At 39.6% G+C, this 24,782-nt stretch overlaps 2 protein-coding genes across 4 annotated transcripts; both read left to right on the plus strand.

Moving 5' to 3' along the window:
- LOC8079865 lies at window positions 1,928-12,809 on the plus strand. Its single transcript, XM_002441837.2, has 2 exons — window positions 1,928-2,135; window positions 11,530-12,809. Exon 2 carries the CDS (start codon window positions 11,543-11,545, stop codon window positions 12,797-12,799), a length of 1,257 nt encoding a protein of 418 aa, XP_002441882.2. The 5' UTR covers window positions 1,928-2,135; window positions 11,530-11,542; the 3' UTR covers window positions 12,800-12,809.
- Window positions 16,578-23,172, plus strand: LOC8079866 (5-formyltetrahydrofolate cyclo-ligase-like protein COG0212). Of its 3 annotated transcripts, XR_002455531.1 has the most exons (8): window positions 16,578-17,168; window positions 17,686-17,776; window positions 18,592-18,818; window positions 19,114-19,189; window positions 19,795-19,920; window positions 20,091-20,264; window positions 20,624-20,734; window positions 22,690-23,172. XR_002455531.1 is itself a non-coding variant. In XM_002441838.2 (7 exons), the coding sequence occupies exons 1-6, from the start codon at window positions 16,716-16,718 to the stop codon at window positions 20,255-20,257; spliced, it is 1,140 nt and encodes a 379-aa protein (XP_002441883.2). In that variant the 5' UTR covers window positions 16,580-16,715; the 3' UTR covers window positions 20,258-20,264; window positions 22,690-23,172. The 3 variants fall into 3 exon arrangements, 2 of the variants coding, with proteins under 2 accessions (XP_021321596.1, XP_002441883.2); XM_002441838.2 differs by lacking the exon at window positions 20,624-20,734 and having other exon boundaries at window positions 16,580-17,168; XM_021465921.1 differs by lacking the exons at window positions 20,624-20,734; window positions 22,690-23,172 and having other exon boundaries at window positions 16,579-17,168; window positions 20,091-20,534.

A 24,782-nucleotide genomic window follows, 5' to 3' on the forward strand; every position in this document is an offset into this window, starting at 1 on the left:
GGCATGTGTACCTTCTGGGTATCTCCAGTTGATTTGGTTCCCTATGTTATTGATCTTGTCCCTGCTAGTGTTGAGCAACTCTCTGGAGGTCAAGCTATTTTCCAAAAGTTAGCAGACCATGTGAATCACCTCAAGCCACTACATGTGAAGGGCTTCATTAATGGCAAACTGGTCAACAACATGTTGGTGGATAATAGAGCCATGGTAAATCTAATTCCATATTCAATTTATAAGAAGCTTGGTGGATCTGATAAGAAGCTAATTAAGACCAAGAGGACAATCAATGGTGTTAAAGGAAAATTGATTTTGGCCAAGGGATTTTCCTTGATGAAGCTCACTATCAGAAGCAAAACATTAGCCATTGTCTTCGTTGTTGCAAAGGTGCAAGGGAGCTACAGTTTGATTCTTGGATGTGAATGGATTCATGGCAATCAATGTGTGCCTTCAAGCTTGCATTAGTTCCTCATTTAGTGGGTGAATATTGAAGTTGAGATCATCCATGCAGACTCATCAGCTTATGCCACGGCCGATGCCCCTTTGCTTGAGGGCATGATGATATGATTTGCTTGACAGGAAGAGCCCCTTTGCTAGAGGAGGCTTTGTTCCCATTTCTCTAAGAGCCGAATAATGATCGGCTCCATATCATCATGTAGTGTATATTTTGTTTGGATAAACGATTGCGTCGGCAAACCCATGTGAGCAAATTAGTGTTGGGATTAACATTAGACCACGATCGACGTATACATGACAAAGTTTAGAAGCCAATTATAAATAAGTTAATCACACTTTTAGAATTCTCTATCAACATCACCTATTCTTCGTGCACCTAGAGAGGAGTTCCTTTCAAATTATATATTGCTGCTAAAGAGAACATAGTCGGGGTTGTTTTGACTCAAGAAGATGATGGTAAAGAGTATGTGATTGCTTATCTTGGTCATTGTTTTCTTGATCCTGAGACAAGGTTTGCCCAAATAGAGAAACTATGCTTATCATTGTACTATGCTTGTTCCAAGATGAGGATTTGTTATTTGTCTAGTACATGTGTTGTTGCTTGCGAGGCTGATGTGATAAAGCACATGCTATATCGTCCAATTCTTCATGGAAGGATATTCAAATGGGCATACATAATAATAGAATATGACTTGGCTTTTGAACCATGGAAAACATTAAAAGGTCAAGTTCTTGTTGATTTTATTGTTGAACATGGTATTGATTTGGATGATGAGATCAATTACCTTACTTTTACTTCATGGAAATTATATTTTGATGGATCAGTTTGTAAAGATGGCCGAGGTGTTGGTATTATTCTTATTTCTCCCAATGGTGCAAAATTTAACACACAAATAACTATTTGATATACCTACTTAAGAGTAACAAAATGAAAAAAATGTGTAGCAATACATGAGTAAAAACTTATGGTAGTGAGTAGCAATACACAAAATGAAAAAAATTATAGCAATACATGAGTAGCAATACACAAATAATTATTTGGTTCATCCTCATCTCTCATTGCATATTTGTAGTATAGGATGAAATGGAAATGATATAACTATGGCAATGAGTTCTATTCTTTGATTGCAATCAAATCAAGCTATTATAATTGATTATTAATAAACTATTGTTGTCACACTTTGTCTTGCTTGCTTGCATAATTACTGGGCTAGTGGCTACAAAAAATCCCAATGTCTGAGGATATACAGATTCCAGCAAAGCATATACATCGAGGCAAGAATGACAGCAGAGGGGGCATAGCCAAGTAGGCTACATAGTGGACCATGTCACTTGCATATTGGGCTTTTCCTCATGATGCCTAGGCCATGGGTTAGGCCCAATAGGCTTTGGCGACATCTGTTGTGACTATATATGCATCATCCCTAACACCAAACCCTAATACCAAGTTTCCGCCCCTAGCCGCCATCCACCCAAATCGATTCTCTTCAATCCCATGGCTCTTCTTCCCTAACAACAACAACTGCGTGCTTTGGTGCTCTCGATACTCCATTTGTTGCTCTGATCTTCCCTAGTGGAATAGGTATTGTTGTAGCCACCACCATCAACACCACCTCCAAAAGCTAGCAGATCTCATCAGCACCGCCTTCTCCACTTCCTGAAATCAAGTGACTCAAGTGCTGCAGGTATTGGAACCATTGCCATCCTTCAAGAAGTTAATATTGGTGACATATTGAAAGTATAACTTCTTAGTTGTCGACAAAGAAATAGGTAGAAACCTAAGTGATTGCCTAGTTATCAAATTAAAATATAGCAATTCTGCTACTTTTTACTTTTGAAACTTTCCTTAGTTGATTTTCTATATATAGGTTTGTAGTATTTTTCCTACTCTTGAGTACTTCTACAATTTGTTGGGAATGATATTGATGAATCCATAGTGATTGCTTCACATCACATCACCAAATTTTGTTCTACATCAATAACATTCCAAAATATAATATAAATACTATAATAGTGCAACCAAACAATTATGTTTACCTATAAAATTTTATAGATAAGTGTACATTCACATGAACAATGATCTTCTATTAGAAATGATTTGTTTTATATATCTATAAGAGTGTCACTACTAGTCTTTGCTTTGGTCCAAATAATGGCAACCTAGCACATGAGATTAATTTGCATCATGGGATTTGTATTAGTGAATCACACACAAGGACATGACTGTCACTTACAAATAAACCTCCAAATGTAGTGCTTTTGACTGCTTATGATGTATGATGTTTCAATGAAAATTCATTATAGTTTTTAGCAAAATGTTGTACCTTAATAATAGCATAAATACCACATCACCTTTGTTTACTATTAGTTCAATTTATCATGAAAAAATTATGTTCAAAAAGTGGCTATACAAGTTGGATCCCAAACGCCGCTTTCACTAATAAAAAACATTGGTTCCCAAGCACTCATCCCCACCTGTTTCATGTTATATATGGAAGTGAAAGTGGGTAGTGTTAATCATCTTTTTCTAAAGCAAAGTAGGGGATGCCTCTATCTAATCTTTTTATAAGTGTAAGGGTAATATGTAGATGATACAAAACTTGTAAAGCTCAAAGGAAAAAGGGGTGCAATCATTATGTGTAATTCTCTCACCACAAATCTAGAGATAATTTGTGATTGTGCTTGGCCTTGATGCACACCAACCCAAGCTCTTCTTTAAAGTTGCACTTCCATCTCCTAAGATTGAAGGTTCCATTATAAAAAAATAACTCCATTTCAAGATTTCCAGATGATCCAGTAGGCAGTAATCACCAATTCTCTAAAGTTATGAACTTGTAAAAGGAGGTTCTAGCAAGTGATACTGAAGGGACACTCAAATAAAAGATGTAAACAAGTTTCTTCACAAGCATTGTTGCAAAGGACATGGTTCTAATCTTCTAGCAACTTATTCTTCCTTCTTAGGAGATTGCTAGTGTTGAGTCTGTTTATGAGCAGTAAAAAATAGAAGAATTTATGCTTACCAAGGTTGTAGGAAGACTAAGGGAAGACAGGTGAGGCCTATTGGGTACCTTGAAGCTAGGAGTATGCTTTCCTTGTAGAGTAGGCACCTGAGCTCTAGATAAAACTCCATCTATCTTCCAAGTTAAGGTCCAATTCCTACTTTAAATAAGGTCCTGAAGTGAGTGCAATTGGTCTAAGGCCTAGGTTGAGATGGGCAAGTTGAAGATTCTTTCAAGTTGAGCTTCTAGAAAGTGAGCTATTGATCCTTTTGGCTTGATGGCAAAGGAGAAAAGCTGAGGGAACATACTATTTAAGGGAAAATTATGCCACATGTCATGCTAGAGCATCACTAAATTTCCTTTCTTTAGAATGCAAAGAGCTAATGCTATGAAATTTTTAGATAATTTGAGGATATCTTTCCAGACATATGTGTTTCTATACAACTTTGTCTAGGTTAGGGTCACCTAGGGTATATCTTCATGGTTATAAAAGTTGTCTAGATGTGCCTAATGTGCAGGGCTGAGTTTTGGTTTTTCATATCAATATGATCCCTAGTCACCCTTCTTCTGTGATCTGCAGTCTGCTTCCCAAGTAGCTAAACATGAACCTTTTTGTTGATGTCTCCTCCATTCCAAAGATAATGTTACCTTTATCTATCTATTTGTTTGATGACATAAGGGAGTTGGAGACTACATGTCGGGTACCATAACCTAGGGTACCCAAAGCAAATAGCTTAGAACTCCATTTTCCCTTTCAAAACAAAAGGCACATCCGCATGCCCATGCCCACACCTAGAGATGATGGATATTGTGCTATCTAACCCCATCACTATGGCTCCTGGTACCATCACTATGCATACGGCCAAACCCAGAGATGATGGGCAATGTCAATTCCGGCCCCTGTAGCAACACGTCAATCAGAACTCCAGAATGTGGACCACGAAGAAGAGGCCTCGGGAGCCAACATAGGATGGTGAACAGAAGTCTAGATGGCTGCTATAGGTACAAACATCACGTCCATGATCTCAGTATGGCTCGACATGAACACTGTAGAAGCAAGCATGCCCATACGGTAGCCATGGCTAGCTACAACACGAGGAATGGAGAGCCACATCGTCACCATCTGACGCTATGCCTCACCTCATGCCTCGGACCAAGACCATAGCGTCACAACACATACACATGTATTGCCTGCTTCCCCTTGAGATTATAAAAGGAGAGGTAGGATCCCATTTGAGGGACAGGGCCAAGCCATACACACACATCACGGCACAACAACATAACAGTTCCACAACCACACAACACACAGAGCCAAGATCTAGGACTCGTTCCCTCTATTGCACCTAGCTTGTAACCCCTACTACGAGCACTTTGGGTGTAGGATAGTACAAATACCTACCTCACACTAGACATAGGGCATTCTTAGCCCGAACTAGTATAAACCTCTTGTGTTCTTCCTACATCACCATCCAGATTAAGAGCACGCAGACACAAATTCACTAGTTAGTGTTTGGGCCATGAGTCTAGACACCAACACTACACATATAGAAGGTTGAAAGTGATGAGAACATAGGATTCACTAGTATCAATCTTCCATGAGGCAGGAGTGTACAGATTTCTCTAAGTCTATTTTCTATTCTTGTGAGTGGAGGACTAAATTTGGTCTAGTGGTGCTAAGGGGGAGGCCAAGGTAGGTAAGAGGATACCACCAACCTTGCAACCATAGGTTTCTGCTAGAATGTTGGTTTGAGAATCATCAACATCAATTGGTGTTAGGACAGATTTACTGAAATTTACATGTAGACTAGTGGAGTTAGAGAAAGAGCGTAGAATTCCTTTTAATTTGAAGATGATTCTGGTTTTAGCTAGGAGGATGATCATGGTGTCATTAGCATCCTGCACAATAGGAAAATCACCACTAAAATTTTCACTTAGAAGATGAGTGATGACCCTAAGCTATCAAGCCCTCTTGATGATGGACTATGACAAGTATGTTGTGACAAGAAAGAGAAGAGGAGAGAGAGGATTCCCATGCCTGACCCCTCTTTTATAAGTAAAAGGTAAATCAAGGGGCCTGAAGAAGATCCAGAACTAAGGAAACTTTTGTTCCAATTGATCCATTTGTAGGTGAAACCTTTAGTTTGAGAACCTCTAGGATTGTTTGATGTTCCACTTTAACAAAAGTTTGCTCAAAATCAAGTTTTAGGATTACTATTCCTTTTTAGAGTGATGGCATGGCACAAGTGTTGGAACTAAAAGGCCCATTCTAGATTATATTGGATGATTCTTCCTTTTATGAATCCATATTGGTTTGCATGTATCAAGTCCTTGATTTATTGGAGCGTATGAAAACATAATTTGGTGATTGTCTTTAGTGAGTAGCTTAGCAAGAAGATGGCCTGTAGTCATCTACAAAAACTGGATTCTAATTTTAGGAACAAGAGCAATGTCAGAGGAATTGATGCTACTGATATCCAGAGAGGTGTTGAAGAAGTCATTAAATAGTCTGAAGAAATCAACTTTGATGATTTGCTAATACTTTTAATGAATACGACAATAAAGCCATTAGGACTAGGAGCACGGCTCTTTGGTAGGTTCTTTATCACTTAGAGGATTTCCTTGGTGCTAAAGTTTTCCTCCAAGAATTCCATGTTGTGACTCTTATAGGGACCCTCTAGGTTGTAACATAAGCCATTTTAGTCACTTAATCCCAACCTATTTTGCAAGCTTCCTAGAGAACACTGGCCTTTAGATCATGATCTATGACCACATCTCCTCTAGTGAGAGTTAGACTAGTGATGAAATTCTTTCTATGGCTGTTGGTGGCCATAGCTTGAAAATAACTGGTGTTTTCATCACGAAGGTTTACCCAGCTCATGGTGATTGTTTGTTTCTAATACTACCTTTAGCCTCTAGCACATTAGAGAGATGTCTTTTCTAGAGTTCTAAAGTTTGTCTCCAAGGTGGAGAGAGGTCTTTGATCCTCAAGACATCCAAAAGGAGTAGAACTCAATTGCTATTGTGTATCAATTTGCTAATACAAGAGAGGCTTTCACTCCGATTTTTGAGGCCTAGTCTCACCTTCCCAAACTCTAGTAGAGTTGGTAAAGAAAGGATTGTTGTTCTAGTGTAAGTCCATTGTCTTAAGAAAATCAGCATGTTCAGTCTAGTAGTTCTCAAACATGAAAATAGAATTATTTGGTATGTTAGTGCCAAAGAAAATCACAAAGGGAGTGTGATCTAAAGTTAGCCTATAGAGAGTTTGGATAGAGGCCTTGGGTAGGACAACCTCTAGGAATAGTATGTGAGAACCCAATCCAATTTAACCAGTAAAGAATCCACATGCATTTTGCTCTAAGTAAACTTCCTACCACCAAAAGGGATGTCAACCAGGTCAAACATCAAGAATGAGGTTATGGAAAAGTTGCATTTTAGATAAATCCTCCAAGTTTACTTCTATTCTCCACTGATTTGAGGAGAATGAAATCTCTAGCTAAAATCCGGTCATTAAAGCCTGAGTGATCCAAGTTGATCAGCCAAGTGATAAAGGAAAATCTTTCTAGAGAGGAGGTTGGACCATAAATATTAGAGAGTAATCAAAATACTATCTCAAAGAGTAATCAAACCACATGAGACTCCAACATATAGTGGAAAATCAAAGGTGTCCAAATGTCTTGGGTAGATTTTTTTGGAATAAAGATGATTGAAATTACTTCTCTTTACAGGCAAATGATCTAACAAGCACTTTTAGTGATTTTTGCCATGATAGCATCCCATTTGTCTTGTTAATTAATTCCTCTTATATTCCACAACAAAATTTTAATTGATCTATTACTCATGGAAAATGTGATGGAAAAAGAAGGGGTGGAATACTATATGTAAACCTAACAAATAAAATTAAAAAGAGACAATAGATAGAAACTGGTAACAAGTGAAAAAGAGTAGAGCTAATATTGATCAAGATGTAAGTAGATATTAAGTTGTGTTTACATCCACAGCCATTAGACCATGATAGGTTGGATAACTAATTATTCTGCTAGCACACAGACTGGACATTGCAAGTAGCTAACATTGTCACAAACAAAACTAAAAGATGCACATTCCATAGAGGAACTATAGGGAAATTGTATCATTTAGGCTCTGGTATTGATTGTGTCCTTCTTCAAGATGGTAGCAAAGATAACCTTAGGCTAAATTTAGAGCAAGCCTATGGTGATGCCACCACCACTCCATGGGTCTAGTAAGGTGCTAGACTTGGATTGCCTACCAAGATTATGGCCAAGGGCTAGGGTTTTGAAGTAGCCTCTTTGCTTGCAAGTTCTTTGAAGCCATCTAGCTTGTCTGCATTCCTCCTATTGTGCCTAAGGAACCTTTCATCCATTGGCTCCATGTGCTTATTAGCCCTTCTCGTACTTGGTGTGGTAAAATTTGTTGGGGGCAATCTCCACCACTTCATTATCATCTTCCTTTGCCCCTTCCATTGAAAGCTCCAAGAGTCTTCTTTTGGGTTCAAATCATGGATTTATGGTGGGAGAAGATTAGCCAGGCAAACAATAGTGATAGGATCATGAAAGTAAGAGGGAATCAGAGTATCATAATTAATGTCAAGTAGGTAAAGGCATGTGAAAGAACTTGTGGGAGGGGTTTTGCTAATAAAATTTAGTACCTAAATGAGGTCAATAGCTTTTGTAGGTGGGGAATCTTGCACCACTATGGACTTGAATAGAGTCTGCTTCGTGGACTAGTTAAAGGGATAGGCTTCATTCAAAGTTGATGCCCCTACTAGTCCAGTGGCCATCAACATGGTAACCACAATAGGTTCTGCAACTGGCCCTTTGCCCACTAACCTCTACAACCTTCTAAATAGCTTCATCTTCAAATTCTGCCTAAACATTGCCTTGCATTCACCTCACATCCATGTTCATGTTGACCTTCATTGTTGGAATATGTTGATGTTGCAATAGATCTTGCTAAAACCATGGGCCCTATCCAATAAGATGGCTAAGGGGCATCAGATGTAGGGGTCTAAGGTGACAAAAACTTTTTTGTTCGACACCTCTAGGACACTTTTCTTCTTGAGGGTCAAAACTAGAACCATCCATAAATGACCCTTGGGGTAACCTAGCATTCACCTTCATGCAATAGGGAACCCTTCCATCATCACTAAGGTACACTTTTGTGATAACCCTTGCCAAATTATTGGAATTGTGCTAGTGGATGTTCTTTGCTATGATGGTGAGATTGCAAAGATCTTCTAGGAAACCAAGCAACATCACCCAGGTTTCATGGTCCAGATCAAAAGACCTTGCATTAATCGCCTTATCATGCATGTAAACTAAAAGAGTGGTTGACAAAGGAGAACACATGTCCAAGAAACTTCTCTTATTCCAAAGGGCTGCCAAACCAAACAAAAACATCACACAACAGACAAGGTTCAATCTTAGTCACACACACTTGGTGTACTTCCCTAAAGAACTTTCTAAGTTCATTCTCCATGCACTCAAAGTCATCCTTGTGCACTGTGAGCTCAAGCTTGATGATTGCCAAGTCTTCATTGCTTAAGGTGTAATTGCTAGTGATGAAAACTTCATGGCACAGAAGAGGGTGAAGGGGGGGTCCTCTAGGGCAAAAATGAGAAGAAGGTGGGAACATGGATCCACGGCAAAAATGGCCATCAAAATATTTGAAGATGGGGTTTTCTCTATTTATTCTGATGGAGGGGGAATGATAATGTAGGTAGGGGAAAAACTAGAGGATGGGGAGGCAGTTTTAGCCAAGTGAGGGGCTGTTTGTTCAGCTTCCAAAGGAAGGGTGGGCTACACTGGTGATAGGCTTAGAAAGGAAATGTCTAGACAAATGTATATTATTGAAAGAAGGCTTTGCATCTTGATATATTTTTGCAATCCTACTAAAAATTATCATATATGGGCCAAACATCTAGAGCAAGAGGGCTTGCTAGGCTTTTTCAAGCTACATTTGAATTTGAAAAGTGGGGGTGCTGAAAGCTCCTAGGAATCTAGCACTAATCTTGCATTTGCCTTGGGCACCCAACATTGCTAAATCATGAAACTAAGAAGATCAATGATCCTTAGTTAGAATAGGCATGGGAGAAGTTTTCTTGATAGTTTTTTAGAAAAAAGGCGTTTGAACACCGAAGATCTATCTACAGGGGAATGAACATGGAATGAACAACTTCTGCAAAAGATTTTCCCCTTTGGACGGATTAGCATCCACTATGTCTCTGTCTAAGATTGCCAATGATCAAATTTCTTGATCCAATCTAGACCTCCATTGCCCCAAAGAAGAAGAAAACTGAGAACTCCTTGTAAGAAAAAAATTAGTATGAGAAAGCCGACTTCCTTGTAGGAAAGGGTCAAATGATACATCACCCGATAGGTGGGCAACTTGAAAATCCCAAGAGGCGACTCCGATGCAAGATTGGAGAAGAAGCCACACCAAATCCACATTGAGTTTAGTGGTAGAGCAACCAAAACTTGTGACCAAACTAGAGTCCTTGGAGGATGGGGACTAACTGAACACTTGAAATGATGATCAACCAACTTCATGATATCCAAATATAGACATCCTCTATTCTAGATTTCTCGCTAACCAAAGATGGAGATCGAAGAGGCTCTCCAAAATGCATAGAGTTAATCATCTTCATCACCGCTAGATGGAAACCATTGATGAAATTCGATTAAAAATAATTAATAAGACCACTTGCCACATGCCACTCCTGCTATGCTACCTAGTGTGCTGCCAGTCATGTCTATGCCACCGCCACCCAATGTCATGCCACAACCACCCCACCTACTGTCATTCGGATGGGGGGCTATTATGATGAAGCACCACTGTCCCGTGTACTAGGCCACTGCAAAGGACATGTAGGGCTACTGCTATCAGGGTCTACCATGTTGGCCAACCGCTATTACACATTCTAATGAGTCAATTGACCGCCACCATTGAGTCATGTGGATGGAGAGGAATGCATTTCTATGCCATAGGCAAAGAGGACAGAGAGGGATGGAGAGCACAACAAGATAGAGAGGTAGTGGGATTGAGGATCCATGTGCTCTACATTGGCCATTTGTGGGGCAACTTGTAGATGAACTATCAACCACCTAGACACACACTTGATGGGAGAGAGAAACGGACACACAGATTGCTCTAGGCATGGTTTTGACTCTTGGCTCTTCTCCTGAATTAGCAAAGAAAATCATTTTATTTTCACCGCTTATTTTATTTTGAACAGATAGTGAGATATTATCACTGATTATTTTAATAAAGTAGTGGTGAAAATATTGTTGGCAAAAATAATTTCTATAGTAGTGTTTGTTTCCTAGAGAAATTCAAGATGCGGCTCTTTAGCCCCAATCAATTCAACAAACCAAGGCACTCGAAACTCATCCACTGAAGCCAAATGCATATGATTTAGAATTCATAGGCATGGTCAATGAAAATCTCTAAATAAAGATTAGGAGTGCCAAGATCAAATCTATATGCATTTTTCATTCATTGATAGAATAGAACAAAGTGCCCACAATAGACGATATAGCCTCTAAGAACTGTCCATGCAATCCAATCTATTGTATATGTTCAAATTAACAAGAAACAACACCATAAATTGGTTTGATATTGCACCAACACATGACAGATCTAGATGAAGTTCCTTGGTCCCTTGCAAATCGATCTACCAAAAGATAGATTATTGATTAATGGAGATCTTGAAGCAAGATAGACCACAAAACAAATATGGGACTAATTTTGCTATCATGGTGGGGACTTTAGAAGGACAATAAATATATAATTCCAAGTCAGAAGCTCATTATCATGTTTGGTAGCTAAAAATAATTTAATATATATTTGCTTGCTTACATTTCCCTAGTATCACTACATAGATGTCATTAATGGGGTATTTCTGTTGATTTTTGTTGTTTATTTGTTTAATATATATTATCCCCTTTGCCTATTTGCATCTAGGTAGAATAAACTTATCTCCTATAATGATGTTTGTAGGACTATTTCTCTTTGCATTTGTAAATAAGTAAACTAATTTTCTTCTTCTTAATGTGTCTTCTAGAACATCAGGTCTGATGATCAATCAAGACATACCAGAAGATGTCATATGTTGCAACATCTTTTCACGTCTTCCATTCAAGCTAGTCACATGCTTGAAGGTTGTATCCAAGGATTGCTGCAGACGTCTCACAGGTACTGAGTTTGCTACAAAACAGGCAACACTTTGCCCATCATGCCCAGCACTAATCCACATTGGTCCTGATAATAAATCATATAGATGCTCCCTTGATGTTCTATCATCGACACCTTCTATAGTTGGTGTTCCCTCATCAAAGCTTGATTTCCTTGGTTGCCACTTGGATAATGGCCGTTTTGATATCCTTGCCTCAACAAATGGCCTTCTCTGCATTCGCTACAAACCATACTATGATGGCCCTCTCACTCCACCGCCTACCATCCTTTTAGCAAATCCAGCAACACAACAATCCCAACCAATCCCTGGTGCAGCTAATCATCTTGACATGACTAGTGTTGTTGGTCTAGTGTTTGATCCATTAGATGATCCTCAAGAAAAAACACACAAGTTCATGATTGTCAAGGCATTTCCATTATCTACCATAAATGATACTTTAGTTAAGGTCAATTTTATCTCTTTTTCATCGGATACGGGTCAATGGGTCATGTCAAGTAATATGATTATTGCAAACATGAAAGAAGTAATATGCCAAAAGGTGGTATATGCAAGTGGTGTTCTATATTGGGACTATCAAGAGGATCTACTCTGGTTTGATGTTGAAAGAAATGAAGTTGGGAGCATCAAGATGCCTTGGAAGATGCAAGGGTTCAATGTTCATGAGGAACGCCATAGCATTGATGTCTCTAGCAATGGTTTGCTCATGTGTACAACCACTAACAAGGATGGTTTGGCCATATACCAACTTGTGAGAATAGTTAATTATCATTGGGAGCTCAAGCATACCAAAGGATGGAAGAGCATTATGGAGATGTATTGCGATGAATTCCAATTTTGTCATTCAATGAAGCTACGTAATGGGTGTCAAAACAAGTTTTATGAGAGGTGGTTTGTGCGTCCACTTGGTCTAGAGGGTGGGAGGTGGGTTTATATTGGGGTGAGGCAAAAATGGAAGACACGAGACAAGGTATTACGTTATGACATGGACACAGGCAAGGTGGAAAACACTGGGAAGGAGTTGGGCAATGCGTTTGCCATGAAGTGTGCCTTTGGATACCGCAATAGCATGGCTACTCTTCCACCAATTGTCATGTCGGGATCTCAAGATGGAAATTGTGATGGTAAATCTGGTGATTGAATGTGTGCAATAGAAGAAAATGAATAAGAATAATATTGTTTGTTTCTAACTTCTTATCTTTCTATAAAGATATTGATTTATGAGATTTTGATAATGATGTAATTTGCTTTCGATGGGAAATGTTCAGATCTTGAATTATGCACTTGCTTATACTTGTTTAATGTTTACAGTTATGTATCATTGTGAGCTCCAGAGAATGCAAGTACATTGCTTTTCTACTTTGAACTTGAAGATTTAATAAGTTCTTGAATATAAAGAGAACCAACCATATATTGGTGTAATTATAATTTTAGTTCTGATTTGCTCTTTCAATTGTCTACTAACCAAGCACTCAATATAGCATTTGTTCCCACCGGCTAGATAAGAGCATCTCCAAGACACTCTCCGTATCCTTCCTAAATGTTAGGGATAGACATTTTGGTGAAAAACTACCCTCCAACAGCTCCTCTAAATGATTATCTAAATATAGCCATCTTGTATTCTGGATTTTTCGCTGGCCAAAATAGAAGACGAGAATGGCTCTATAGAGTGTGCATGAGATATAGAAGAAGTGTTGGAGAATGAAAAGATATAGAAAATGATTTTTATGCAAATGACTCAACAAATAATGATTTAGAGAGTAAGATTTAGAAAGGCTCTTGGAGATGCTCGGCATTCTACCAAAGATAGTGCATATTATGTACAATTTTGATGTGCACAATTCTCAGTATTTGGCCAGCTATGTCTTCCGTTTGGTATTAGGTAGAAAAATTTTATGTTTCATGACCTAGACACATGCATATGAGTGTCTACTTTGCAAAACCCGCTCACCCTTGTTTGTGCTTTGACTTGGCATGGGTGTCTACATTTTTTTGCTGCTTTTTCCATAACCAATGTTCTTATCAGTAGAGAGGCACCATCTATGGTGGCTGTGTATGAATCTCAATATTTGTTGTCCTGACTTTTTGGAGGTATTCATAGGTGGTGTGCATGTTTCTGTTATATATATATATATATATATATATATATATATATATATATATATATATATATATATATATATATATATATATATATATATATATATATACATCTCATTTTTAGAGAATACAAGTATCAAGTACAACTCAAGTGTTCTATGAGACATGGTGGAAGAGGGGCATGCGTAGGCCATGCCCAAGGTTTTGCACTCAAGAGCCAATGCGGCTGCAAAGAACAATATTAAACTATAATAAAGCGGTTAACATTATCCAAAACATTAAACGGTAAACAGTCGGTCACTTATCATTTAGTCATTATTTGGGCTAAATGGGTAAAATAGTTGTTTAAATGGGATAAACGATGCTTAAAACATAAACAATATGTCATCATGTAGCATTTAAACAATGTGTAAATAGGCTAGATGACTGTTTAGGTGAATAATAAGTGGTTATTATCTGAGACGAGTATGTATGGACAATAACTCAATCTTAATTTAGATTTTTTCAATACATTGAGTATTGAATCTAATTGAATTCTACCACCTTTTGCCTCCATGGGTAGGCTCAATTGATGCTAACAAAACTAGGGGCCTCAAGTGAAACTTACAACATAGGTAGATGTGAAAAACTTGAGGTGATTAGTTTTTTTTCTAATGTAGGCTATGCTCCTACTTTCACTGTCACACTAGTATGTAGTCATCAGTCACAGGAAAAAGGTCTTTTGCTTGGGACACATAAGAGTGTGATCTTGTTTCTCTTTCACCATGTGCCACGATGAGTGATCCTATATATTATATATTTTATCCGATGAAGCAATGGAGGCTCCAATTTTTATTTGATTCCCTCAACCTACGAGTATAAGTTGAGTATTTGAACTCATGTACCAACTTAGACCACACCCCTTAAGATTTATTTGGATATATGCATATCTATCTCAATTCATATGTGTTAGTTAAGGATGGCTACGGGGCAAATTTGGGGACGGGTGGAGTCTCGTGGACCTGAACCCGAAATCCAAATAACTCAAAACCCCAAACCGCCCTCAACACCATTTCATGTATATGTTGCCAAAAAAATCCTTATTATTTTTTGTATTACATATTCACATGTATAAACAAGAGGCAATAAACAACACATAATTTCATGACCTAACATAGAACAAAATAAATAGCATACATAAACAATTTATATTAATAAAACACATGAATTTTTATTCAAAATGGTCTATTTCGGACCTCCATCGGATATCTGCAAGTAAAAACTGAAACCATAAGTTTTGGGTCCCTGGCCCCGAAAACCATGGGAAATAATTAAACCCAAACCCAAGCCCGCTAGACTTGAAATCTGTAGAGCTTCGAATCGAAAATGTCCCACTACCATCTCTAGTTAGAATGGATTAGTGTGGAAATTAAATAAATTCCACTCTAATCCACTCTAGCACCTATAAAATTGAAGTGGATATGCGTACATCGAAACAAGATGTCAAGGAGCACAACAAAACAATAATGAAGGAAGCTTGTCTATGGCTTGAGACTGTAGCAATGGAGATCTTCGCTGGTTGCCTTCTTATGGGTTTAGTGCTTAGTATGTCATCGAGTTTGAGTTGTCTCAAAACCTTTTTTTTATATTTTGTGGGTCTTTAATCAGTCGGATGCCACTAGTCTTTGTTGGCCTTTGTCAAACCAGGGTATGAAACATGTGACAAATCTCCCAATTTGCTCCAATGTGTGGGTAAAGTTTATTTTGCCTTTAAAGGCATGTATCCTCAGGGGCGAAGCTATGTTTATGAGAGTGGGTGCAGATGCACCACCCAAAATTTATAAAAACAATAGATTTTTCTAAAATTTGACCATATATGCACCCCCTATAATACAAATCTATGCACCCACAAGACAAGTGCACCACCCTCTAATTTGCTCTAGCTTCGCCACTGTGTATCCTCACTCTCATATCCATTAGATTCGCTTTAAAAGTGTGAAAACACACATCTCAATGTAGTTTCGCATTGAGATGTGTGTTTGCACACTTCTCAAAGTGAATCCAATAACTAAAAGAGTGAGGACACGTGCCCTTAAGGAGAAAAACCGCCTTCCCAATGTGTGCCCTACCGAGAGCTTATGCATCTTTGTCAGATTGCGGGTTTTGATAACAGTATACATACTACAACCACAGAATTTTACTAAATATAAATAAAATAACTTGTAGTTATATCTTTGAAATCAGCATGGTAACCTTCCATACTTGGTCTCAAAATCCTACTAACCACCAATTTATTTCAACCACGACCAAGGTGAAGAACATGCTCATGTTAATTAATATTGTAAAACACTGATACATTTGATTCATATTAAGATAGATAATAAGGTGGGATGAATGATGCTAAAATTTTAACACGTGCCCAAAAACAAGAAAACAAGATTAAGCTAAGTTCATTTTCTAAAAAGATTATTCTTTTTTAAGTGAAACTTGATGTGGATTAAAATCTACGATTTTGATTGAGCTCAATCTCACAGAGTGCGTTTAGAATCATTCCTCCCCATCCGCTCTATTATCGGAGCCAGAGCTAGAGCCGGAGTCGGAGCCCCGTAGGTAAAGCCATTTTTCATGACTTCGCTCTGTACGAAAAAATGGCTCCAATTCCATGATCTGGTGACTAGAAGCGCTTCTCCGTGTACGGATGTTTTGAGCAGCTTCGTCCACTCCAACGTCGAAGGCGGTGTGAGAGTCGCACGTGCCAAACAGATCTTAAACTAGACATACATTTAGAACTAACCCAACAACCGTCACACTAGTCAGAAACTCAGAATAAGTGGTTTTGGCTTGATCAAATCAAATGTAAACTTTTTTAAAAAGAGCAATCTACAAAAAATGCGTTTTATATTTGCCTTCAATTTTTTTCAAGGCGGTACAGATATAGAAAACCGTTTCTAACCACGTTGCATTTTCGAGGGCAGCTCATGCGGACCCACATGTCAGCCTGTCGAGATGATCCGTACCTCCCTGAATCAGTGGCTCCCTTCCCTGGCGCGCGAGTGGCGAGCGTGCGCACAAGCCAGCCAGCGATGCCGCTCGTCTTCCCCGCCACGCCGCCACTGCCGCTGTGCCCCGCCGCGCGCCGCGCCACGGCTGCCGTGGCGTCCGCGGCCAGGAGCTCCTCCTCCTCGTCGTCCTCGGCCTCGTTCGACGCGGCCGCCTTCGAGGCCGAGCGGCTCCGCCTGGACGCCGCGGCGCGGGCCGGGATGGAGTCCACCGCCAGGGCCGCGGCGGCGGAGGCGAACCCGCGGGCCTGGAAGTGGGCGATACGGAAGCGGGTGTGGGACGCGCTCGAGGCCGAGGGCGTCGCGCGGGACCCGCGCCCCGTCCACCACCGCATCCCCAACTTCGACGGCGCCCCCGCCGCCGCAGACGCGGTACGCGCGGTCGCCCTTGCCCTCTCGCCCGCCCGTTCCGCGCCCTCCGACCAGCCCCGCGCAAACCGGAGCTGAATGGCGGCCCCACCTTTCCTTTGATGTGAAATTATGCCAAGCGATTTGCCCACTTCATGCATATACTAATTATGACAGGAATGATACGTAGCTTGCGAGAAATGGGATGGTGATGGATCAAACCATTCCATCCCACAAACCTTTTTTTTAAAAAAAAAAAAGAACTGAGTAAGAAGAAGATGGACCACCTCATTCCTCAAACCAAATACATCCAAATGTTTTGATTTCTCTGACCCAAAAGAATTGATCTGTTATCATCTGTAGGAGCAGCCGAGCAAGCGATTATAATTGTGTGATTAAGCTATCGCATGTGCTGCACTTATTGATCATTCATTACATAATTTGTATGCATACAACTCTTTGGTTCTATTCCTGTTGCTTTATAAATTGATTTCTCTGCTCATCATTAACGCTTGCTTTCAATGTTTCGAACTGTCACCAGTTGGGGAGGCTTGACATATTTCAGAATTCCCAGTGTGTAAAGGTCAATCCTGACACACCTCAGAAGCAAGTTCGGTTCTTAACACTGTCAGGTCAGTACTTAACAGTGCTGCAAGGCCTAATCATGTCTATGTATTATTTGTGGCAGCAGCATATTAGCATGTGCATAAACTTTGTCGGCACATATAAAAAAATTAAAACTGTAGTGCATCTGGCTCTTAGATTGGCTAAAACTAGTAGCTGTCAGCATTGCCAAACTTTCTTGAAGATAGCCTGTTTATTTCTTCTCCTCAAATGTGCTGGAGAGTTGCGAGCCATCTATTGAACAGGAAAGAGTACCAAAGTGTAGAACACCACTCACACAAGACAGTAGGTCCTAGAAAAGGTTTCAAATGTCCCTAGCCCTGGCTGCACACCGTAAGGCTCCTTCCTCCTGTACTGTTCATACCAGCAAGCTTGCACTCAGAGAAAAAAATTACCAATGAGTTGAGTCTTTCTCTATGCTGTTTGCCAACTATCTTGATCGCATGGCATCACCATCGAGGGAAGCTAGCAGTGTAGGTCATTATATCATTATGTTTCTTGATTAACCTCATAAGGCACCAGTATGTCACTATATCATTCTGTTTCTTGATTAACCTCATAAGTTAATAGCACTTGATCTCTGAATGAATTTCGTGCTGCAAACCAAAGCATATAGTGGTTGCATTAGGCCTTCAGGTTTCCTTTACATTTTCCAGCTTTTGATTAGATGCTCCTTTTTAACTACCACTCTGTGAATTATGTTTCACATGTACCCAATCAATCAAGGACAGTCACTGCAATCATTTTAAACTTCTTGCCTAAGTATTTGAAAAAGAATTGTCTGCTTCTCCATTTTTATTCTGTGCTACTTTTTGTCATTCAGGTGATAAAAAGTTGTTGACTCCTCAACCTCGGTTAAGGACAGGATTTTTCTCAGTTATGGACTCTCAAATGATACCCGTTGGGTGCATTCCTGAAGCATGCACTTCTGTTGGTGCAGCTAAATATGGGAGGCCAATAGGTTTAGATGAAAGTCTTAAGGTGGATTTGATTGTGATTGGATCAGTGGCAGTTGATCCAAGTTCAGGAGCACGGTTAGGGAAGGGGGAGGTAACTATTCTTCTGATGTGTATACAGTTGAAAATTGAAATCAAGTTGATATTGCTGTTTCTTTCTGCATCTGAACAGCAATAGTTAGTTGACCGCACCAAAGAAGTTTCCATAGTTTCACCTTCTTTTTTGCCATCAACAGAAAATAAACTAAATCAAATTGATCGTCCTTTTCTCGAATAAATTTGATGGTCTTTTTGTTGAGTGAACACTGCCTTAAAATGAAAAACTATGCTTAACAAAATTAAAGTCTTCCTGTTCCTCGTCCATAAATGTTTGTGAACTTCAACTTCAGGGATTTGCAGAGCTGGAATACGGAATGCTTCGTTATATGGGAGCTATAGATGATTCAACCATGATAGTAACTACTGGTGAGTTCTCTTTATTGATTTTGGTAGTTGGCTGTTTTCTACATGGATCAGATTTGTTCAGGGATTCTGTAAGACTGATACACAATCTATTCCTACCTTACTGTTCTTGAGCTCGAGTGACTTTTGTGTGTGTGTGTGTGGGGGGGGGGGGGGGGGGGACTCTAGTAACAGCTATCTAACAGGGCTTAACTTCGCTATTCTGATTCTAGCAAATATTGAAATAAGTGAATTTAATCTATGCATGCATGTGCTGTTGTGGCCCAGGTGGCCAGGGCTGAGCCAGCCCACAGGCGATGGCAGCAGCTACAGCAGTGGCTTCTGCTGCCATTCCTGCCTTGTGCCTTGTGGGGGCGGCAGCCGGTGTCATGTCCTACTATCAATCTGATGATGATCCTTGACTTGAGGTCTTGAGGTGGAAGGGTGGCCAGCTGCCTCCCTAGAGCGTGCCTCATGGTGGATGGCAGCACCTGCTGCCACCTCTTCTTTTTGTGAATTGGAAAACTGTTAGTGCATTTTTTGTTCTTTGATCGATTTGGAATTGCTTGTTGCATATTTAGTTCATGGCTAGTCACTTACTAAAATGTCAACTATTTCTGCGCTTACAGTGCATGACAAGCAGTTAGTGGATGACATTCCAGTGGAGAAGCTGCTAGTTCATGATGTGCCAGTTGACGTTATCTGCACCCCAACTCAGGTCATCTTCACAAAGACTACAATCCCAAAGCCACAAGGTTTGGCTTCCTATCAGTTATTTACTTTTTTTTCTTGAAAAAAACAGGAGAGCTGCGCTTCATTATATTAAAAAGAAAATGGGACAAGAACCTAGTTACAACACACCACAAATGCCACATTACTCTGAATTAGTCTCATAAGACCAAATATTGGAAAATTTTGTATGCAGGGATTTACTGGGAGAAGTTGTCTCCAGAAAAGTTGGGCCAAATCCGAATTCTAAGAGAGCTGAAGCAACGCATAGAGCAAGAGACAGGAACTATACTTCCTTGTGGGCCTTCAGAGAAGCTACCGCCAACAGCTCAGAGAAGGCAGAGGTGGCGGCGGCGACGATGAGACTTTTGTATGCTTCTCTTAACTGTTTCTTTTACCCAATACAGAGCTATGTGCACCCTTTTCTTTCTTTGGGCAAATCAAGATATTCTTCGTGGTTCAAAACTACAGGCATTAGACTACCAAAACATTTTGATATCAGATGTAACAGAAATGCCAAAAAAAAACACTCAGTTTGCACTTAAGAGTTAAGAGGCAACAAGGGTAGATTGTACAGCTCTTTCCACACCTGTTTAATTTCTTTGCAAGTATGAAGTTCCATTTGGCATTGCAATGAGTACTTCAATTTTGTATCTTGAATGTAGCAGTTAGTTGAAATTCGAAAACATATTATATGGAGTTGTAACAGTAAAATACTGCTATATTTAGAAGTGATTTGGGGAACTACTGGATTCTATATGGACAGCATAGCAACCAACCTTAGGAAGTCTGGCATGGAAAAATACAGCGAATCGCATAATTGGGTTACTACTACCACAGGTTTGTATATTTTTTTTTTCTAATTGGCATATCGTTGGAACAAATAAATTCCTCATATATATTGATTGACCTTTTTTATTGAGTTTGTAAAGCCTAGGCTGCAAAAATACACATATGACTATATGAGCTATGGTCACTTGGTCAGAGTATGTAGGCCTTGTTTAGTTCACCCTGAAATCCAAAAAGTTTTCAAGATTCCCCATCACATCGAATTTTGCGACATATGCATGAAACAATAATATAGACGAAAACAAAAACTAATTACACAGTTTGTCTGTAAATCGCGAGACGAATCTTTTGATCCTAGTTAGTTTATGATTGGACAATATTTGTCAAATAAAAACGAAAGTGCTACAGTAGCGAAATCCGAAATTTTTTCGGAACTAAACAAGGCCTGCATATGTCTTGTGCACTTGAGCCAAACTGATCATGAGTACATGGCATAAAAATCTAGTAAAGGTGTCAGCCACCAGGCGGCTTGGATGATTAGGTTATCTGTCTGTTGTTTAACTTGGTTAGTTGCTTCTTTACATGAATGTGGTAGGTATCCAATAGCAATTGGTTTCCTCTTTTTTTTTCTTTTCTGTTCTAAAGAAGGTAGAGTAATCCCCAGTGATATTTTGTGACATGTTACTTTTGGGGCTTTGTGCCTCCTCAATCTGAAGTCTGAACAGACATGTACCAGGGGTAGAATTAGTTATCACAGCATTATCTCACATCCACTGACAATTCTTAAATCAATTTTTTCAATCACTCTTGATTGGCTTAATTAATTTCAGCTCACACTACCGATAGCAATTAATCCAGTACTAAACAACTTCGTTCTTGTTGTTGGTTGATGTCAACATTTCCATAGCGATGGGCCAGAGTTAGCACATACTAATGAGTCTTCCAAAATCTCTGCTTTCATTGTGTTTATGAAAGAATCAGTTAGCTGCAAAAGGCTAGCTACTAAACTTTTACCTAGCATAATGAAATAAGTTCACTTCATAGTAATTATGGCTCCAACTTCCCTGAATCCACAAGGCCAGTGTCTATACAACAATGTTTTCAGGACGTCTGATTAATCTCGATTAGTCATGACTAATCGTCCTAGAAGGTCTTAGCTACTCGACCAGTGGCTTTGACTTGGCCAGACCGTCCAGAAACCTGGTCGTCCAATTAATCGTCTAGTCGCGATTAATCATCCGTCCAGGCTATGTGGTCATCCAGCGAGAGAGTGGGCTGAGTTGGGTCTATCTAGCTGTCTTATGTTTTGGCCCAAGCCCATTAGGGTTTTTCTTCTTTCCTACCCTCACTCTCTCAGCCCCACTCACAAGTCAACAGAACACACACTCTTCTCACCTCTCCCGTCCAGCTGCAGCAGCAGCCTCCATTGCTGCAGTTCTGCAGCTCCCTCCCCTCTCCTTTCCGGTTCCCAGCTGCTCCTCCCTTCCAGCTGCCCTCCCTCTCTTCCTTGCGGCTGCTGCTGCAGGCGCACAGGCTGCTGATGCTTCAGATGTTGCATCTCTTGTTGAGAAGGCCCAAGCAAAACTTTCTCCAAAAATGGTTGGAAAAGCCAAAGACCCCAAAAGGAAAGCTAAATCTTGAGACCATGGATGGAAGTATATTATATATAACTTTATAATATATATATCAGTCCCATATTTAGAGGACGACCAGGACGACAAAGGGACGTCCAAGGTCGATTAATTGTCCTTGACGACGACTAATCGTCTTGGATGGTCCCCAGGCGACCAGGCTCGATGAGCCATCCTCATGGTTCTGACCAGATCAGCGCTTGATGTCTGATAACTAGTCATAGCTGCCTGCTGTTTTTCTTTTCCTTTTAATTCTGCATGTGCCGTCATACACATTTACATATGCTGATATGCATGCTGTTGCCTTATGCCTAACATGCAAAACGAATGAAGCATCACTGTCTTTGACCTTCCTACATTTTTATCATTTGGTAGCTGCCCATCATCAGCCCACAACTTTATCGTGAAGAAGGTGCTCAACGTCAGGTGGTAGGAGCAAGCATCACCTAAAAGTTTAAATGAGGGAGCAAAATATTCCAAACCACTCCAATCCTATGTTCAAAACACTTTGTCCGAATTTCACATGCACTCTTCAGCATGAAGCCAACATTCTTTGGAATTGGAAGTTCAAACTGCATCCCAGTCTTTGTAAGTTCTCAGAAAATCAATGCTGCTCGTGTGCAAAGAGGACAGAAGGTCATCAGGCATGTATTTTCGATCTGCCATTGTATAACTTGCAGCATTGCAGGAGTCGTATACGTGACGATGTAGACATGTAGTTGAAACTTGAAAGTGTAAGTTGGCCGTTATCTGTAATTCTGTAAACAAACAGAAGGAACTGTTATACATACAGTTGGGATACTTTATCTTTCTGGATAATCATGTTGTCAAAGTTTGAATTCGAAACTGTCATCATAATCAAATGTTATTTTATACCTCCTCGGTCTTAGAACGATATAGCGTACTTCGATCAGGAATTCAGGATGGAAATTTTATGTTCTATAAACTTTTAGATAGTTTCACAATTTGTTGGTCAAAGTTTGTAAAATTTGACTTTTCATATTAGCTAGTTGTACGGTTTGGAATTGTGATTACTTTTGGGAGAACGTGGATGAAGACGGCGGCGTATGGTCTCCATAATGAACTCGATCGTCACCTATATATATTAGATTAGATGATGAAGTCGTCAAAATGTAGGTACACAAGGACCTACTGCAAGGTGTATCTCTTTCTCTCTCTTTTTTTTTTTGGCAAAAGCAAAGTGTGCATTTATCGTGCTATATAGGTGTGAATGTGTGACGTATCAGCGTATCTAAGGCATGCATATGTTAACATAAGAGGCAATTTTGGCCACATGACCGTACACGCAGCCGCCCTCGTGTCATGTGTCAACCGTATCGTGAGGACTGGACTTGGCTGTTCCATCTGCGCTTCTCGCAGTCAAAATGAACCTGGACGGTCCGGATGGATTGATCACAACAGCAGCCACAGTGGTGTGCATTGGAGTGGGGTGCATCGGCTTCTTGAACAAACTCATCTTTCAACATCGATCCTGGAGTCCTGAGGTGTGTAAGCATCAACTTGGAACCTATAAAAAAACAAACAATGACACATGCATCGCTTAGGGAATATTTGGATGTAGGGACTAAAGTTTAAGAGACGTTCGGGAGGGGAGTTGCATGAGATGTTTAGATAGTAATAAAAGAACAAATTACATAAGTTCTCAGTCATCCGCGAGACAAATTTATTAAGTCTAATTAATTTGTCATGGTACATATTTAGTGTAACACCACATTGTCAAATCATGGACTAATAATTAGGCTTAATAAATTTGTTTCACAAATTAGTCTCAATCTATGCATTTAGTTTCGTAAATAATCTATATTTAATACTTCATGTATGTATCTAAATATCTGATGGGACGCAAATAAAGAATAGGCCACCAGACGCGCACCTCGTGGACGAGGCGCACGGTGGGTGCAAGGAACACCATAATTGGGCATGGTGACTCCACAACTCGCTTGGTTAAAATGAATGTTTGAATGAAATATCGGACAAACAAACTATCACCCAATTAAGATAGGTAAATGTTTTGTATCTGCATCACAAGTCTAAGTGAATAAGTAATTGTCTTCTTTCTTCCCGTTGGCATTATATATTTATATGGGATTTGAAGAATAGAAGACATTAGGTGCAAGCATGTGCCATTTCAAATACTTTAAAATAATAGGCTTGCTATAATTGGTGCTAGGTTTATTTAGTTCATGAAACCTGACAACTTTTGTTAAATGGAGGTTTATCTTAGAATTAGAAATTTGTATATTCCAGCAAGTGCATGTATCAAAGTGCACTGAATGGGTGTTTCTTTTTGTTAAATTTAGATATATTTGCTTCTTATTATGTCTACCAACTATCTTCCTTTTTTATATGCAATAACAAGTGGCGATAAGTGATGAACAATTGATAAAGAAGCTTGATGTCTGGTTTATATAAGACAAGTTTTTATATAATGTGCCAACTTAATTTCC

This window comes from Sorghum bicolor, chromosome 8, assembly GCF_000003195.3.
Source record: "Sorghum bicolor cultivar BTx623 chromosome 8, Sorghum_bicolor_NCBIv3, whole genome shotgun sequence".
In the NCBI taxonomy this organism is placed as follows: Eukaryota; Viridiplantae; Streptophyta; class Magnoliopsida; order Poales; family Poaceae; genus Sorghum; species Sorghum bicolor.